This window comes from Hyla sarda, chromosome 1 (genome assembly GCF_029499605.1).
Source record: "Hyla sarda isolate aHylSar1 chromosome 1, aHylSar1.hap1, whole genome shotgun sequence".
Lineage (NCBI taxonomy): Eukaryota > Metazoa > Chordata > Amphibia > Anura > Hylidae > Hyla > Hyla sarda.
The window spans coordinates 212,595,970-212,614,506 of record NC_079189.1 but is presented as its reverse complement, the minus strand read 5'-3'; the positions used below and the strand labels follow the sequence as shown (position 1 = coordinate 212,614,506).

Genomic DNA, 18,537 nt, shown 5'->3' with positions numbered 1-18,537 from the left:
TGATGTGTATGTAATGTATAATGTGTGTATGATGTCTGTCTATGTGTGATGTGTATGTAATGTATAATGTGTGTATGATGTCTGTCTATGTGATGTGTATGTAATGTATAATGTGTGTATGATGTCTCTCTATGTGTGATGTGTATGTAATGTATAATGTGTGTATGATGTCTGTCTATGTGATGTGTATGTAATGTATAATGTGGGTATGATGTCTGTCTATGTGTGATGTGTATGTAATGTATAATGTGTGTATGATGTCTGTCTATGTGATGTGTATGTAATGTATAATGTGTGTATGATGTCTGTCTATGTGTGATGTGTATGTAATGTATAATGTGTGTATGATGTCTGTCTATGTGATGTGTATGTAATGTATAATGTGTGTATGATGTCTGTCTATGTGTGATGTGTATGCAATGTATAATGTGTGTATGATGTCTGTCTATGTGATGTGTATGTAATGTATAATGTGTGTATGATGTCTGTCTATGTGTGATGTGTATGTAATGTATAATGTGTGTATGATGTCTATGTGTGATGTGTATGTAATGTATGATGTGTGTATGATGTCTGTGTGTGATGTGTATGTAATGTATGTGTGTATGATGTCTGTCTATGTGTGATGTGTATGTAATGTATAATGTGTGTATGATGTCTATGTGTGATGTGTATGTAATGTATACTGTGTGTATGATGTCTATGTGTATGTAATGTATAATGTGTGTATGATGTCTATGTGTGATGTGTATGTAATGTATAATGTGTGTATGATGTCTATGTGTGATGTGTATGTAATGTATACTGTGTGTATGATGTCTGTCTATGTGTGATGTGTATGTAATGGATAATGTGTGTATGATGTCTGTCTATGTGTGATGTGTATGTAATGTATAATGTGTGTATGATGTCTATGTGTGATGTGTATGTAATGTATACTGTGTGTATGATATCTGTCTATGTGTGATGTGTATGTAATGGATAATGTGTGTATGATGTCTGTGTATGTGTGATGTGTATGTAATGTATAATGTGTGTATGATGTCTGTCTAAGTTTGTGTGTATGCATGTGATGTATGATGTGGGGTGGGCAGCGGTGGGTGTATGTATGATGTGTGCATATGTATGATGTATATGTATGGTGTGAGTGTGTGTGATGTGTGTATGTAATGTATGATGTGTGTATGATGTCTATGTGTGATGTGTATGTAATGTATCATGTGTGTATGATGTCTATGTGTGATGTGTATGTAATGTATACTGTGTGTATGATGTCTATGTGTGATGTGTATGTAATGTATGATGTCTATGTGTGATGTGTATGTAATGTATACTGTGTGTATGATGTCTGTCTATGTGTGATGTGTATGTAATGGATAATGTGTGTATGATGTCTGTCTATGTGTGATGTGTATGTAATGTATAATGTGTGTATGATGTCTGTCTAAGTTTGTGTGTATGCATGTGATGTATGATGTGGGGTGGGCAGCGGTGGGTGTATGTATGATGTGTGCATATGTATGATGTATATGTATGGTGTGAGTGTGTGTGATGTGTGTATGTAATGTATGATGTGTGTATGATGTCTATGTGTGATGTGTATGTAATGTATACTGTGTGTATGATGTCTATGTGTGATGTGTATGTAATGTATGATGTGTGTATGATGTCTATGTGTGATGTGTATGTAATGTATAATGTGTGTATGATGTCTGTCTATGTGTGATGTGTATGTAATGTATGATGTGTGTATGATGTCTGTCTATGTGTGATGTGTATGTAATGTATAATGTGTGTATGATGTCTATGTGTGATGTGTATGTAATGTATGATGTGTGTATGATGTCTATGTGTGATGTGTATGTAATGTATACTGTGTGTATGATGTCTATGTGTGATGTGTATGTAATGTATACTGTGTGTATGATGTCTGTCTATGTGTGATGTGTATGTAATGGATAATGTGTGTATGATGTCTGTCTATGTGTGATGTGTATGTAATGTATAATGTGTGTATGATGTCTGTCTAAGTTTGTGTGTATGCATGTGATGTATGATGTGGGGTGGGCAGCGGTGGGTGTATGTATGATGTGTGCATATGTATGATGTATATGTATGGTGTGAGTGTGTGTGATGTGTGTATGTAATGTATGATGTGTGTGTGATGTCTGTCTAAGTGTGATGTGTTTATGTATATGATGTGGGGGGGCAGCGGCGGGTGTATGTAGGTATGTATGTATGTATGGTGTGAGTGTATGTGTGTATGTATGTAATGTATGATGGGGGGGGGGGGGCACTGCCGCCGCCGCCAGTTGTGCCATCTAATTTTATTTTTAGTGGCTTCTGGTCACCCGCACTGAATCGCACCCCCAGAATCCTCCCCTTCATACTCACCCGACGACCAAGAGCCCCACGGATGCACACAAACACGCCGAACCAAAACTACAACTCCCAGCATGTTAGACAATAACCTAATCTATAGAAGTGTAACATGCTGGGAGTTGTAGTTTTGGTTCGGGTCAGCTGCAGAGCCATAGGCTGCATCAGGGCATGCTGGGTGTTGTAGTTACTAACTGCAATTCCCAGTATTCCTTGACACAGACTATGGCTCTGCAGCTGACACGAACCAAAACTACAACTCCCAGCATGTTATACAATAACCTTAACTGTACTACTATACAGTGCAACATGCTGCAACACCCACACAACCATAGGCTATATCAGGGCATGCTGGGAGTTGTAGTTATCTAGTAACTAAATGCAACTTCCAGCATTTTCTGGCACAAAATGCAGCACATAAACTGGAGAAGCAGAACCCCCCCAGTAACACATAAGTCCCTATGAAGACTGAAAAATTGTGATTAAAATATTTTAAAAAGTGCGTATATATGTGAATAAGCCCCTTTCCTAATAAAAGTTTCCAATTTTCTTTAAATAAAAATAATGTACAAAAATAAATATAAGTGGTATCGCTACATGTGGAAATGTCCAGGCTATTAAAATATAATGTTAATTGGACCGTACGGTGAACGGTGTAAATGTAAATAATAGTCCAGAATTGCTAATTTTTGGTCACTTCATATTAGAAATTTTTCATAAGGTGATCAAAAAGTTACATCTAGACTTTTCTGGGCTTGTCTCGGGTGTAAGAGGAGCTACAGCTCTCCCACCGCTAATAGCCCGACATGCTGCGATCACTGCAGCCACTATTAAACCATTAGATCATCGCTGACAGCAGTGTCTAAAGGATCTTATATCCATCCCTGGTGGTCTAGTGGGGGGGATCAGACTATTTTGGTGGAAATTATTTTATCTACCAGGACAAGTGGATTTTCTTGAGGGACAAGTAGATTGTGTTCCGCTTTAGTCCCTTGGACAAGTAGTTTTTTTTTAAATTTCCACACCCCTGAGGGATCTAACATTTGAACTCAACAGCACAGGGAAGGGGGTCTATATAACTTCAGCCATGACCATAACTCATGCATAACCCTCAGCAAGGGTTTTCCGGAAGTCTGGGTGATCCGCAGGTGTGTTTTTATTTCATGAATTCGAGTAGAATACAGACATGGCGCACATCTACAATCTTGTATAATGATCTGATTGCTTCTCAGCACAATCTCAAAAACTAACAGGTTGTTAGTATACATTTTTGATCAAAAAGTACAAGCCCACTCGCCACGTCAAGGCCACCTATTCAGAGTGGGTCCCTAACGTCCCTAGCATAAAATAGCGTAGCACCGGGCGGCGACCACCACCGCCGCGACACAGATGCCCACGGGGGGGGAGCGACCCACTGGCAGAGCGGCCCCAATGCCTCTCAAACCAGTCTATAGGCCGCACCCGCCCGCAGACATAGCGCCACGGCAGCAACGGACGCCGCCCCGCACCACACCAGTGTGAACAAGGTGTAATGGCTCACTTACCTTGCTCTCCCAGTCAGACTTTTTATTTCAGCTTTGGAGTCAATGAATTGGAAATCACAATGTGTAAGAATGGTGTCAGCTTAGTAAAGCATTAGGTGACTTTGGAGATTGGACCATTGGTGATTGGTTGAAGCGGGTTAAAGTATATATATATATATATATATATATATATATATATATATATCTCAATACTATTCTTTTCTATCCTAATTTTATATGTACTTGCCCATGTTCTTGCGGCCTGATGGAGAGAATCACAAGGATCAAGCAACGAACCACACCTTGAGATCAAGATCAATCTACTATGAAGATCAAGCCATCGTATTGCAAGTTTGAAGCTGAAAGTTCCAAGCAGGAAGATCAACATCCTTTTAATTTGGACTATTTTATTACATTTCTGGACTTCTTGTGGGAATGGCCCTTGGGTTAGCCTTCATTGGGGGGGGGGGGGGGGGAGGGGGCTGACTTGGCCTATCTCGTTCTTCTTCCCTCTAGGTAATATACCACTAGGAAGGAATATGACAGAAAGGGGGGAACTGTCGTGGAAATATTAAGTTGTCACATTGCCTTCATATTGAGCGATATGGCGGAGATTCATGTGTTGTCAACTGGTCACCAGAACTGCAGATGTAGTGGTTATTGATGGCACATGGAGGTGTCATATCTTCTGTAGGCTGAATCATTACCTTGTAACCCAATGCTGACTGTATGTATAGGCGTGGCTTTGTACTGTATGTGGGAGTGGCTTTGTAAACCGTCCCTTTTGTTAGGTATAAATAAACATAACCCACACTAGCAGGGGGATTCTTCCTGAAGCTGATGGGAGAAACCGTGTTGTTGGATCACGATATGTTGTTTGTGCTTCTTCAACTATGGCGAATTCGCTATCCTGGCTGACCGCACTGAGCCTGAATTATTACAAGTCTGGATTCCTACGACAGCCAAGAACTGAAAACTGGTGTATACTGTGGTGGAAAGCAGTAGGTGCCATGTACTTCAATTGCCTGAACAGTGGAGTCTGCTCCATTCTGGTCACTGCAGTATACAATGATATCCTGTTCTTACCCGTGATAAAGATTCAAAATGCAATGTGAACCTTGTCTTCCTATTTGCCTAATCTTCTATTCCTTCATAGGATAGGTCTTGTAAGTAATAAAGATGTAGCTGTAAGGCTGGTTTACATTGCATCAAGCACCTTAGGGTATGTTTACACCATACTATTGCTGTCCATTTCACCCCTTCAGGACACAGCCAATTTTTATTTTCCCATTTTCATTTTTACCTCTGTCCATCTACAGATCCATGCTAGGGCTTTTTTTTTAGCGCAACCAAATGTACTTTGCACTGACACCTTAGATTTTTCCATAAAATGTACAGCGCACCAAAAAATAAATATTATTTTGGGAGAGTTGAAAAACAAAACATTATTTTGGAACTTTAGGAGTTCAATTTGTATGCAATGCATTTTACACTAAAACTAACACGTCAATAAGGTTAAACTAATACCCATGTTTACATAGTTAGGGGGGCACAGAAACTTCAGCTGTATGGGGCCCCAAAATTTCTGATGGCAGCCCTCACTGCACAAAAAATTAGCCTTATACACCTGCCATGGAAAAGAGGAAAGTTATAGGGGTCAGAAGAGGAGAAAAAAAAAAAAGTTTAACTTTTTTTTTTTTTTTTTAAAGGAACAATAATAGAAAACCATATAACATGGGTATCATTTTAATCGTATTGACCCACAGAATAAAGGGAACATGTCAGGTTTACTGTTAAGTGCACTGCATAAAAACTAAACCCTCCAAAAGTTGCAAAATTGTGGTTTTCTTATCAATTTTCCACAAGTTATGAAGATTTATCAAAACCTGTGTAGAAAAAGAGTGGCACAATTACCCGTAGCAGCCAATCAGATTGCTTCTTTTATTCCTAAAAAGGCCTCTCAAAAATGACAGAAGCAATCTGATTGGTTGCTATGGGCAGCATAAGTAAAGTATATAGGTCTGATCTGAAGTATAATTGTATTAGTCCCTTTTACATACAGGTATGTGAGAAGTGTGATGGGGCATTCTGCTACAGGTAAATATTACAGCTGACAATCACTGGAAGCTACTGGAATAGGACTTTTATTACACTTTGCCATAGGCCAAGTGTGGAAAGGGATGCCATTCATTTCAATGGCCAATGTTCACTATTGGCAGTGGACTGGATAACGTAGCAGATCATGCTTTTGAATCTGCTGAACACTCCATATACAGCCCAAATGTTCAGGTCATATATGCAGTTTTCAGCGGATGGGGCCATTGTAATGAACAGCATCGGTTGCCCTCCGCTACAGTATATGTCGGCATCCAGTTTTTGGTGGGATGCCAATGGATACATCAGTCGGGAGCCCTAACCTACTATGAACCTAGCCTTAGACAAATTCATAGAACAAAATAATGTTAAAGGGGTATTCCAGTATCATTATTTTTTATAGTATGCTGGTGGCACAATAAAAATAAAAAATATATCATTCTCACCTCCCCCAGTCACATATAGATCCTGTTCCAGTGACTTCTGCTCCCTTTTTGCTACATCCAAGATAAGTCGTCTCAGAAGGACCTGCCTATCCAACCAATTACTGGCCACAGCAGTGTACCAAGTTATTTATCGATTCGCTGAGCGGCAGGTCCTCCTGAGATGACTTGTGCTGGAACGGGGCTGGGGGGAGGTGAATATTACTCATTTATACACTGTCCCCAGCATAATAATAATAAAATGATGATACAGGAAATCCCTTTAATACTTATGTAGAAATATAGTCTTCCTGTTTAGGGCTACACATTCCCCTTTCCCACATCTTGTCCCCTCCCTTGGTTGAACTTGATGGACATGTGTCTTTTTTCTATTGTTCTATGTAACCATAACTGTCTACTATACAGAAGTAAGGTAAAAGCCTAACTCCGATGAAGGTCTGATGGCCAGATATCTTATTAAAGGGTTACACCACTGCCCCAGCGTTGGGAACATTTTGTTCCGAACACTGGGTGTGGGCTGCGGGGCTCGTGACGTCACGCCACACCCCCTCAATGCAAGTCTATGAGAGGGGGCATGGCAGTCCGCATGCCCCCTCCCATAGACTTGTATTGAGGGTGCGTGGCGTGAAGTCACGAGGGGCGTGGCCGTGACATTACAAGCCCCGCAGCCAGCACCCAGCATTCGGAAGAAAACGTTCCGAACACTGGGGCAGTGGTGTACTTCTTTAAGGGTACTTCACACAGGTGGGTTACAGCGAGTTTCCTGTTGCGAGTTTGAGCCTCAGAAAATACATAGCAGATTGCATTGACTTTAATGCAGCAGAATCCTACTGAGAACAATAAGAGGTTGCTGCACCAAACTTTCCAAGCTTGGAAAATCCGCAGTGTGAATGGGAAGAATAGGCAGCAATTCCACGAGCGTGCAAGCAGCAAGAGTTATTCCATAGTGTAAATGGGCCCTTAAACAGATATCCTTCCGCCGAAACGTTATTGCAGTTACACTTTAATGCAAAAACCCAAATGTAAAAATTGACCTCGCCCTGAAGGGGTTAAATGGATTCCCTTAGGAAGCCTCCATGTGAACCCTGCCTACATGTTGATGTCTGCAGAAAATGAGTCCTACATAAGAACAGAGGGATCTCTAATAGAATCCAGTCAGGCGTAGGGTTGCAACCTTTCTTGCTAAAAAATACCGGCCATGCTAAATTGCATAATTAATTATATATGCGTAACATCACATGATACACATATGTGGGGGAAATTTTGTCCTATTCTGACCCCCTATAACTTTTTTATTTTTTTTGCGCCCCGATCTGTAGTTTTTTAACAGTGCCATTTTCGTATTGATGTGACTTTTTAGCCTTTTTTTTTTTATCCCAGCATGCCCTGATACAGCCTGTGGCTCAGCAGCTGCCCCAAACGAAAACTACAACCCCCATCATGATGGACAATATAGTAGTATATAGTATAGGTCAGTATTTCCCAACTAGGGGTGCCTCCAGCTGTTGCAAAACTACAATGCCCAGCATGTTGGACTATATAGTAGTATATAGTATAAGTCAGTGTTTTCCAACTAGGGGTGCCTCCAGCTGTTGCAAACTACAGGATTATGGGGTAGGGCTGCAATATAAGCCCTACTCCGAAAATAAGACCTAGTCCAGGGGTAATCTGCTGGTGGACCGCGGTCCAGATCCGGACCGCGGCAGCCAGTAATGCCCACAGACCCCACATGGCCACCACAGTAATGCCCTCAGACTGCACACACCTCCCCCACCCAAAGGCTGTCCGGGCATAATGGGAGTTGTAGTTTTGCAACAGCTGGAGGACATTGGTTAGGAAACACTGCTGTAGGGTACGGTAGGAGTGTGGAGGACGACAGGGGAAGGGGAGGATTGGGGGCTGAAGGAGTATGGGGGGCTGCAGGAGTGTGGGGGATGCCCCCTATCCTCCACACTCCTGACACTCCTGCAGCCCCCCATCCTCCACACTTCTGCAGCCCCCCCCATCCTCCACACTCCTGCAGCCCCCCCATCCTTCACACTCCTGCAGCCCCCCATCCTCCACACTCCTGCAGCCTCCCATCCTCCACACTGCTGCAGCCCCCCATAAAGGTCAGTATTTCCCAACTAGAGGTGCCTCCAGATGTTGCAAACAACAACTCCCAGCATGTTAGCCTATATAGTAGTATAAAGTATAGGTCAATACTTCCCAACTAGGGGTGCCTCCAGCTGTTGCAAACTACAACTCCCAGCATATTGGACTATATAGTAGTATATAGTAGAGCTGGGCGGTATGACCAAATATGTGTATCACTGTATTTTTGTAACTTATGGCGGTTCCACGGTATATAACGGTATTTCTTTAGCCACCACCCCACCCCAAATCATGCTAACCCGCCTCCCCCCCCCCCCCCCCGATTAATTATCAGCCCAGCGGGGTACTACTCACATATGTCACCCGCAAACACTGCCCTCCTCCTCTTTGTTGGGGGCCGCTGGAATTCACTGTACGCCAGTGGTCTCCAACCTGCGGACCTCCAGATGTTGCAAAACTACAACTACCAGCATGCTATATGTACGCTGTATCCCTATGCCCGGGCTGCAAAAGATAAAGAAAATAAACTTTAACTTACCTACGTTGGCCTTACGCTGGGGACGGGAACATCAGACAGCCGTCAGCCTATCACCGGCCGGAGCGATGTCCCGCCCCGGCAGGTGATAGGCTGAGCCCACTGTCATGTAAGAAGCTGGCACCTGCAAGCAGTGGTCTCCAACCTGCGGACCTCCAGCTATTGCAAAACTACAACTCCCAGCATGCCAGGACAGGCGTTGGCTGTCTGGACATGCTGTGAGTTGTAGTTTTGCAACATCTGGAGGTCCGCAGGTTGGAGACCACTGGCGTACAGTGAGTTCCAGCGCCAGCGGCCCCCAACAAAGAGGAGGAGGGCAGCGTTTGCCGGTGACATAAGTGAGTAGTACCCCGCTGGGCTGATCATTAATTGGGGGGGGAGCAGAACAGCGCTGGCGGGTCACATGATTTGGTGGGGGGGGAACAGAACAGCGCTCACAGGTAACATGATTTGGTGGGGGGGAGCAGAACAGCGCTGGCGGGTCACGTATGATTAGTTCCCCGATATGGGGAGAGTGCTGCACTGGGCTGATAATTCATTCCCAAGGGGGAGGGGCCAAACCGGTATTGCGATATGGGAAAAATTCATATCGTGCAGCCCAAAAATTTCGGCATTCGGTATGAACCGGTACACTGCCCAGCCCTAGTATAGGTCAATATTTCCCACCTAGGGGTGCCTCCAGCTGTTGCACACTAAAAGTCTTAGCATGTTAGACTATATAGCAGTACTGTATATCGTATAGGTCAGTGTTTCCCACCTAGGGGTGCCTCCAGCTGTTGCAAACTACAACTCTTAGCAAGTTGGACTATACTGTATAGTCGTATATAGTATAGGTCAGTGTTTTCCAACCAGGGGTGCCTCCAGCTGCTGCAAAACTACAACTCCCAACATGCCAGGACAGCTGTTAGCTGTCCGGGCATGCTGGGAGTTGTAGTTTTGCAATAGCTGGAGGCGCTCTGGTTGGGAAACAATGGTATAGTATATGGTGCAGCATTCCAGGAGTTGGAGGATTGGTTGGATAAATACCGGCCATTGCATTACTGGTATTTTCAATATAAAAATACCGGCCATGTGACAACCCTAGGTCAGGCGAAAGTCATCCTCAGAGCCATGGTAGGTAAAAGCAATAACTGATGTGTTGCTAACGACAACCACTTCCCTTTTCCTAGTAACTGCCCATAGCCTAGTCATTGCGGTAAGTATAGAAGCCGCTGCCGTACACGCCACATCCAGGGGGCAGCAGACGAGACCCTATAACGAGCGTGACATAATCAATCCTAAGGAGCGCTCTAGACGTAGTCACAACGCTTCCGGTCAAAGTGCGTCATGTGACCCGCCCTCAGTGTATAAATAGGGAGCGCTCTCGGCGTGCGGTGTATCACTGACAGCTGAGCACTGAGGAGCACGGGCCAGGCATGTCTTGTCAGCTGTCACTGGTGTGGAGCATCCTCCTGCTGTGCCTCGGTGAGTCTCCATAGACATCAATGCTTCTGTCCCATTAGAGCGCGGGAAGGATGTGCATTGGGAATGACCTCTGTATTAGGAGCATGACCTGTCCGACTAACGAGACTATGGGATTTGGCTGTTTAGTCACTTTGTATGTGATCAGTTGCTCCACAGCACTAGACTAGACTGCTCCTCTGGGATCAGTGATGTAAGGGACCATAAGCTGATCATTGGAGATCTCCTAGACTTGTCAATCACTGCTGTTTTGGGTTTGTAGTGGTGTTTCAGTGGCTTATTATGATAAACATCAGATTGTTCGATTTGTTTGTTGCCCCTGTGATCTTTGAGGGGTATTATTGAGAAAGAAGTGGTTTATTTCATTTTAACCCTGTCACCCCCAGAACTAAACAAATCCCTTTAATCCTTACTGCTTCAGGTTTAGCTTTTGACATCTGATGGTCATTGATGTGGATCTGTAAAATATATATATATATATATATATATATATATATATATATATATATATATATATATAATTTTATGCGTTTCCTGTAGGCAGAGGCTTCAGCAAGCCCCTGCTTGTCCCCTTGTGAAGTGTGCAGGTTATTGATGGCTCCTTGCGTGAATTCTGCAATAGCTGCCTGATGAGTAATGTTTGTCCAAGCAAAAATCGGTGACCTGTGATTAACCCTATCCATCCCAGATCTTTCCATGCTGATAAGCAGACCAGACATGGTAGCTGCTGCTTATAATCTAGATCAGTGGTCTTCAACCTGCGGACCTCCAGATGTTGCAAAATGACAACTCCCAGCATGCCCGGACAGCCGCTGGCTGTCCGGGCATGCTGGGAGTTGTCGTTTTGCAACATCTGGAGGTCCGCAGGTTGAAGACCACTGATCTATACAGTGCTTGTATGATATATTTTATTATCTAGTATCTTAGATACTTAATAAAAAATAAAAAAAATAAAACACTATCCTGTTAACTTGTTGCCCTGCTTAATTTTCTGTTTCTTTTGTCCTCAGCATGCACAGTACATTGTTCTCTGAATTCCACTGAAAATGAGATCAAGGTAACATTGTCTGGGGGAGGTGACCGTGTCTCCGTTGGTTTGGAAAATGTCCATGAAGTTGACTATGATGAGCATGAAGAGGAAGACCTCTCGGGGTACTCTTTAGAAGATTCTATACGAGGTATGTATACACTGATCTGTAGCATGCCATACCCGATACACCGCTGTAAACTTGTCTAGTTGCTAACAATAAGCACCTATGTACTGTTGGTTCACTGGCCTCCATAGCTTACGAATGGGATACAAGGAATTAAAGGGGTACTCTGGTGGAAAACTTTTTTATTTTTTTTTTTTAAATCAACTGGTGCCAGAAAGTTAAACAGATTTGTAAATGACTTCAATTAAAAAATCTTAATCCTTCCAGTATTTATTAGCTGCTGAATACTACAGAGGAAATTCTTTTCTTTTTGGACCACACTGCTCTCTGCTGACATCACGACCACAGTGCTCTCTGCTGACATCTCTGTCCATTTTAGGAATGGTCCAGAGCAGCATAGGTCTTCTATATATTTTCTCCTACTATTTATTTTTATTTATTTATATAGTGCTTACAATTATGGGGTACAAACAGAATTGTCAACAGAGAGCTCTGTTCCAAAATGATTTCCTCTGTAGTATTCAGCAGCTAATGAGTACTGGAAGGATTATGATTTTTTTAATAGAAGTAATTTACAAGTCTTAACTTTCTGGCACCAGTTGATTAAAAAAAAAAAAAAAAAAAAAAATGGACGCCATCAAGTTTTGAAATCCCCCCCCTGCATTAAAATGGGCTATCCAGTCCATGATTAGGAAAAGAGTGGCAGTTTCTTTATAAACAAATCATTTTTTTTCCCTCCAAAAATAGCACACGTGTCCTTAGCTGGTGTGTTCTAACTTCGTTCACTATAATAGCACCGAGCTGTAATACCACACACAGCCTGAGGACAGGTGTGCTTTTTGTTTTTTAATATATTCCTTAATATTATCGCCTTTTTATTAGATGGTTGTGTTTGAGAATACTTCTGTGAATTGTGGTATGACCCTTTAACATGTGCACTACCGTGGGAGATTTCTCAAAACCAGTGCAGAGCAAGTTGCCCATAGTAACCAATCGGATCGCTTTTTTTAATTTCTGAAAAGGCTTCCTGAAAAATGAAAGAAGCAATCTGGTTGCTATAGGCAACTTTTCCTCTGCACAGGTTTTGATAAGTCTCTTCCATAATTTTTTATTTTTTTTTAAGCGTTGACCCTCTAGTTTCCGATATAGGCTTCTGTTGCTGGGCAGGTTTATCTGGCACTCATAGTTCATCATAACCTGCTGAATGCTTTACATGTATATGTATTTAGATTAGTCAAAATTTGCCAAAGCTCCTGATATCTTAAGAACAAATGGAGATTTATCCAAACCTGTTCTGTGGAAAAGTGGACCTGTTGCCCATTTCAATCAGATCGCTTACTTTTTTTAAAAGGCCTATGAAAAAAAGCGCTCTGGTTGCCATGGGTAACTGGTCAACTTTTTTTCACATGTTTTGATGAATCTTCCCCCCAAACTACTTGCTGCAGTCTGTATTCTGCCTAAAAGGACTGTAGGACAGCTAGGACAATGACTTTCCTATTATAGGGGTCTGTAAAGGGAGCCTACAAGTAAGCATAAACAACCCATTGGGGCGAGAATTGAATCGGGGGACAAACGCACGGCAGGGATGGGGGTGCCAAGCACCATGAATTCTGACAACGAATCATGATTGATCTTTCCTTTGCTTTTGCCCATAAAGAGTGTCCGCTTTCTAATACAAACAGGAACGGTCTTTATGCATCCGCATTATTTCCCATCCAGTGGTTATGTTTGTCAGCGTCCTCCATTGCATTTACTTCATTCTGTATGTCAATGGCTTCTATTACATGGTGACTCAAGTATGCAGGAGCTGACTTATCTTTTATGTGTTAAGCTTCCAGTAGCTAGCCCTTTATAAATTCACCAGTGTCCATTAAATTTCCTGAAGGAGCCTTGGCAGCTGAATGACCTGGTAATATTCAAAGCAGATTGTAAAGCCTCACCTCAGTGACTCACTGCGGTAATGAAACATGTCTAAAGCACACAACCGGTGACACGACCTCCTCCCAACCCTTCCTCCAGGGCTTTTTTGTACAGAATTTCTCTCATTCCTGAAAGTGACACTTCCGATTGAGTTGAAACAACTCGTACTTCTGGAAAATATTGACTAGATCAGTAACTTGAGAAGGCCTTATTTCCCTTTCACCTTTAAGTAAACGAAAAAACCGACACGTGGTTAAATCCTAAAGTGTGTTAATCTGCATAAACTTCAGATCCAGTATAAAGGTGTAGTCAGTCATATTGACTTGTGAATTATCCAGCTTTATGACTTTGTAACCCACCAAGTAGCATAAAAATGAATTGGCTTCAGATGGTAACTGTGTGTTTATAACCTGAAAAGAATTCAGGATGTTAATAGATGGGTCTTTCTTTCCAGTACAAGCCGTGGTCAAGCCAGCTAATGGGGAGGTGTCTGTCACAAATGTGGAAAAGAAAAAGACTAATAAAAAGAGAGGGGAAAAGAACAAGAAAAAGAAGAAAACCCTGTGCCAGACCACACACAAGAACTTCTGTGTTCATGGAAAATGTAGATACCTAGCAAGCATGCAAGAAGTCTCATGCAAGTGAGTACAAGTGTTTCTTGCGGTGTTCACATTAAGACTGCACATGTCTAACTATGCCATTTGTATGTGGGTAATGGTGCATTCACTGGCCTTGCAATATGGCAGCCAGATCCCATTCGATTGAACAAGCCAGATTGTGTCAGAAAGTGACTCCCGTTGGCTTATATTTTATTTTTTATTTTTTGGACCATATCCAGTTTTCTTGCCGGACTGAAAACCATGGTCTGCCTTAAAGGGTACCTTTCATCAAAAAACTTTTGCTATATTATAGATTAATGTATGCAGAATAACTTTCCAATAGCATGTTATAAAAAAATATGCTTCTTTCTATTTCATTTTCCACTTTGAAAAAAATGACCACTAGGGGTCTCCCTACCAGTCTTTATTTATTATTATTATTTTTTTTTTTGTTAGATTTCAGACTCATGCAGGAGTCCTAAATCTCAGACTGCAGCCGGGACACAGACAAACTCGCCACAGCTCACTGCCAGGGAGCAGTGTTGAGCTTGTCTGTTTCCTGGCTGCAGTCTGAGATTTAGGACTGAAATCTATCAAAAAGGACTGGTAGGGAGACACCTAGTGGTCATTTTTTCAAAGTGGAAAATGAAATAGAAAGAAGCATATTTTTTTAACCTTTTTAGGTAGCTGTCGTTAAATTTTTATATATATATATTTTTTTTTCTCACTGGGCTTATGTTTTAGGTACTAAGTTGTTAGTCTAACTAAACACACATTGATGCATATGCTACTCAAATATTACAGCGTTAAAGGTCTCTTCTAGTTACAAGATCACTAGTTTAATATACTTGTATTTGTAAGGCTTACTGTGAGATTGATCTTGAGGTTATCCTGCATTTTCTGCTTGCTCCCCCTCCCTTTCTGGATCCATTGGGGGAGATTTATCGAAACCTGTCCAGAGGGAAAGTTGCTGAGTTGCCCATAGCAACCGATCAGATCACTTCTTTTTTTTTTTATTTAATTTTTTTTTTGAAAAAAGGCCTGCGCAAAAAGAAGCTGATTGGTTACTATGGCCAACTTTCCCTCTGGACAGGTTTTGATAAATCTCACCCCAATATGTCTGGCAAGTGGCATCTCCTGAGCTGAATCTGAAAGATGAGTAGAGATGAGTGAAGTTACAGTGATTCAATTCATTTCAAACTTCTCAGCTCAGCGGTTGCTGACTTTAGCCTGCATAAATTAGTTCAGCTTTCAGGTGCTCCAGTGGGCTGGAGACTCTCTCCTAGGACTGTATCCACCTTTTCCAACCCACTGGAGCACCTGAAAGCTAAACTAATTTATGGCAGGCTAAAGTCAGCAACTGCCAAGCCGAGAAGTGTGTGACTTATTGAATCACAACTTCGCTCATATCTAATGAGTCTTCAAGTGTACTGTATAATAAATGGCATTAGCCATAGGACTTGTTTAGATGTAAATTCAGCTTACCAGAATACCTTAATACAGGCATAGGCAACCTACGGCACTGCAGATGTTTTGGACTACATCTCATGATGCTTTTCCAGCATTTTGGCTGAAAGAGCATCATGGGAGATGTAGTCCAAAACATCTGCAGTGCCGTAGGTTGTCTATACCTGCCCTAAAAGGACAGTTGTAGTGGCACTTCTGTCCCACCCCACCCCCCCGAAGGGCACTAGTGGTTGGTTAAATAGCTTGGTGGCCGGATTCAAAAGCTATTAACTGTTTTAGTTATATCAGGTCCAAACTCCATTAAAATGCCCTTTGTGGCAAAGGAATTTTTAGAAGTACAAGCTCTTTGAATTGATAGTCTGTAGCACATTACTTCTGAAATACTATGATTTTTGTACACAGCGGAGCTTGTATTTTTGTAGAAGTTTTTTGCCTTTACTTGAACTTCCAATTAGATCAGTGCTGACAGATGCATTGTCATTACCTGTCCTGTGTGTCACAGTACTTATAAAAGTCTTTCTTTTTTTACAGATGTCATGAAAACTACTTTGGAGAGAGATGCACAGAACAATACTTAAGAACGGGGACATCAGACCCTAGTGATATGACTACAACAACGATATTGGCAGTTGTAGCAGTTCTACTGTCAACTATTAGCATTATAGCCATCATCATCATTATTGTTGTACAGTAAGTATTCACCCTGTCTAACCACTGTAAGATCCAGTAAAATGGACTATAATGTTGTCTACAAACTTGACTGTAGTGCTCAAATACCACACCTGTAAACTTCCCTTGTCTGGATAACTAAGCATTGGTGTTGGTCACGCTGCATTGTTGTAGCATAAGCCCAGAGAAGATAATTGTGTGGCTCTGCTAATGTTGTCATCTTTTTTACTTTAGCACAAGACGGAAATATTCTTCATATGATTGTGAAGCAGAAGAGACAAAGCGATTGGGACAAGAAAATGGAAGTGAAGATGTATGACTGGTTAGTATAGGAATTTAAAACTATACTACATATCTAGTTGATCATTAGACTTCTCCAAAAAAAAAACAGCACCAGAATGTGTGGCATTAAATCATGGCTCAATTTACTTCATTGGAACAGAGTTACAATACCACACAGAACTGTGGGGGGGGGGGGAAGAATACACTGTCAGATACAAAAGCTTTTGATATGTTGTAAAACATGCAAAACAAATAGGTTTTGCAATTGCTTTCATTAGCAAAAGCTAGTCAAACTGCCTCCCCTGCCTGCTTGTAAGCATACTAGTCCTGCTGTGTCCATGCATCACCACCTATGTCATGGACACACTTCCTTGATTGACAGCTGTGAGCACAGGACTCGCAGCTGGAGGAAAAATCCTCCCACTGTCAGCTTGTCCCGCTACTGTCAGTGAGGACAAGCTGGGAGTTGTAGTTTTACTAATACTAGGGGAGATGTGAGCAGATGGCATACTGAGGGAGGGGGCAGAGACCTGCACAGTGAGGCCACGCCCCCTCCCTTTGAGAGGAATTCAGACTAGTGAGCTACATTAAAAGTGTAATAACAAAGGTGCTAGACACATAAAAATTAGCTGCATGTGGTCAGGATTAGGTACTGAGTTGTATTTAAAAAAAAAAAAAAAATGTTGGGATCTGACGGGTATGTAAAATGGTACAGTAGTCATATAGATTTAATTTTTCTTATCTTTCTCTTTCTAGATTTCATTTTGGAATTACAACCAAGCACTGCCACACCTCAAAACTGAATGTGAAGAAAAATTGCCTCTTATTGTGTAAATTTTTTTAAAATATTTATTTATTTTTATTTTTTAATGTTCAAAGTAATATTTTATAATATATTTTATTTAAATAAACACTATTTTCTAAAACAGAGTAATGTATTTTTTCCAGTCAAACACTTGAATTTCCTATGACTGTGTATTAAAACTAAACTACCTGGCCTGCAATGATAACTTAAATCTTATTTTTGATAACTAAGTTAGTGTAGTGGCATGATATGCTGTAAACCAGATTGTATGTAGCTTTGATTCCACTTAGAAATTATGCTCAAATACCAGTGCTGCACAGTGAATACTAAATTTCCCTCCACGACTGCACCCATGAGATTACATCCTCCTCCTGATTGGGACAGGAAAGAGGTTAAATTCCCCACCCCTTCATCTCCCCACCAGTTCCCCCCCCCCCCCCCCCCCCCCCCCCCACACCTGTCAGGGAAGAAGCTGAAACGTTCGGGGAACTTTTTTCCCTGCGAAGAAAATTGGAGGGTCCTTACCAGGGCCTTGCAGACTCGGGTGTACTCCTTCCGGGAGTATGGAGGCAGAGGATGCCGCAGGAGCACTGCAGGTTCTGATTGTGTTCTTGCGGCGGTCTCTGCTTTCAGCGTGCAGGGATTTACCTTGCGCGAGCACTTCCTTGTTTCTCCCGGCGAGGAAGATCCTCCTTTGAAGAAATTTGTGTTTAATGTTGATATAGAATTATTTTAGTCCATACTACCTTAAATTTAGAAGAGGTGCAGGAGACTAAATCCATCTATAATGAGCTTTTTTGAGGCCTAGGAGACAGGAAACCCTGTACTTTCCCTGTTCATCCAAATTTACATAAAATAAAGGATGAATGGGCAAAGCTGGAAAAGAACACTTAATCCTAGGGGTCTAAAAAGGAGTTATCCTGTTAATGATTCTATCACTTGGGATACGATGCCATTAGTAGATGTCCCAGTTGCTAAAATAGCAAAGCGTACCTCTCTCTTCCTTTTGAGGATGCTACACAACTAAAAGATCCGATGGATAGAAAGGCAGTTTGCCAAAAAAAAAAAATAAACATGGGAGGCTGCTTCTTCCTTGTTAAGGCCTAGTATAG

General features: G+C 41.8%; 1 protein-coding gene across 1 annotated transcript; it reads left to right on the top strand.

Moving 5' to 3' along the window:
• The first annotated feature begins 10,387 nt into the window (after positions 1 to 10,387).
• On the top strand, positions 10,388 to 17,518 carry AREG (amphiregulin). The gene is made up of 6 exons (XM_056551861.1): positions 10,388 to 10,532; positions 11,540 to 11,707; positions 14,058 to 14,244; positions 16,201 to 16,359; positions 16,573 to 16,660; positions 17,377 to 17,518. The coding sequence occupies exons 1-5, from the start codon at positions 10,484 to 10,486 to the stop codon at positions 16,655 to 16,657; spliced, it is 648 nt and encodes a 215-aa protein (XP_056407836.1). The 5' UTR covers positions 10,388 to 10,483; the 3' UTR covers positions 16,658 to 16,660; positions 17,377 to 17,518.
• The last annotated feature ends 1,019 nt before the right edge of the window (positions 17,519 to 18,537 follow it).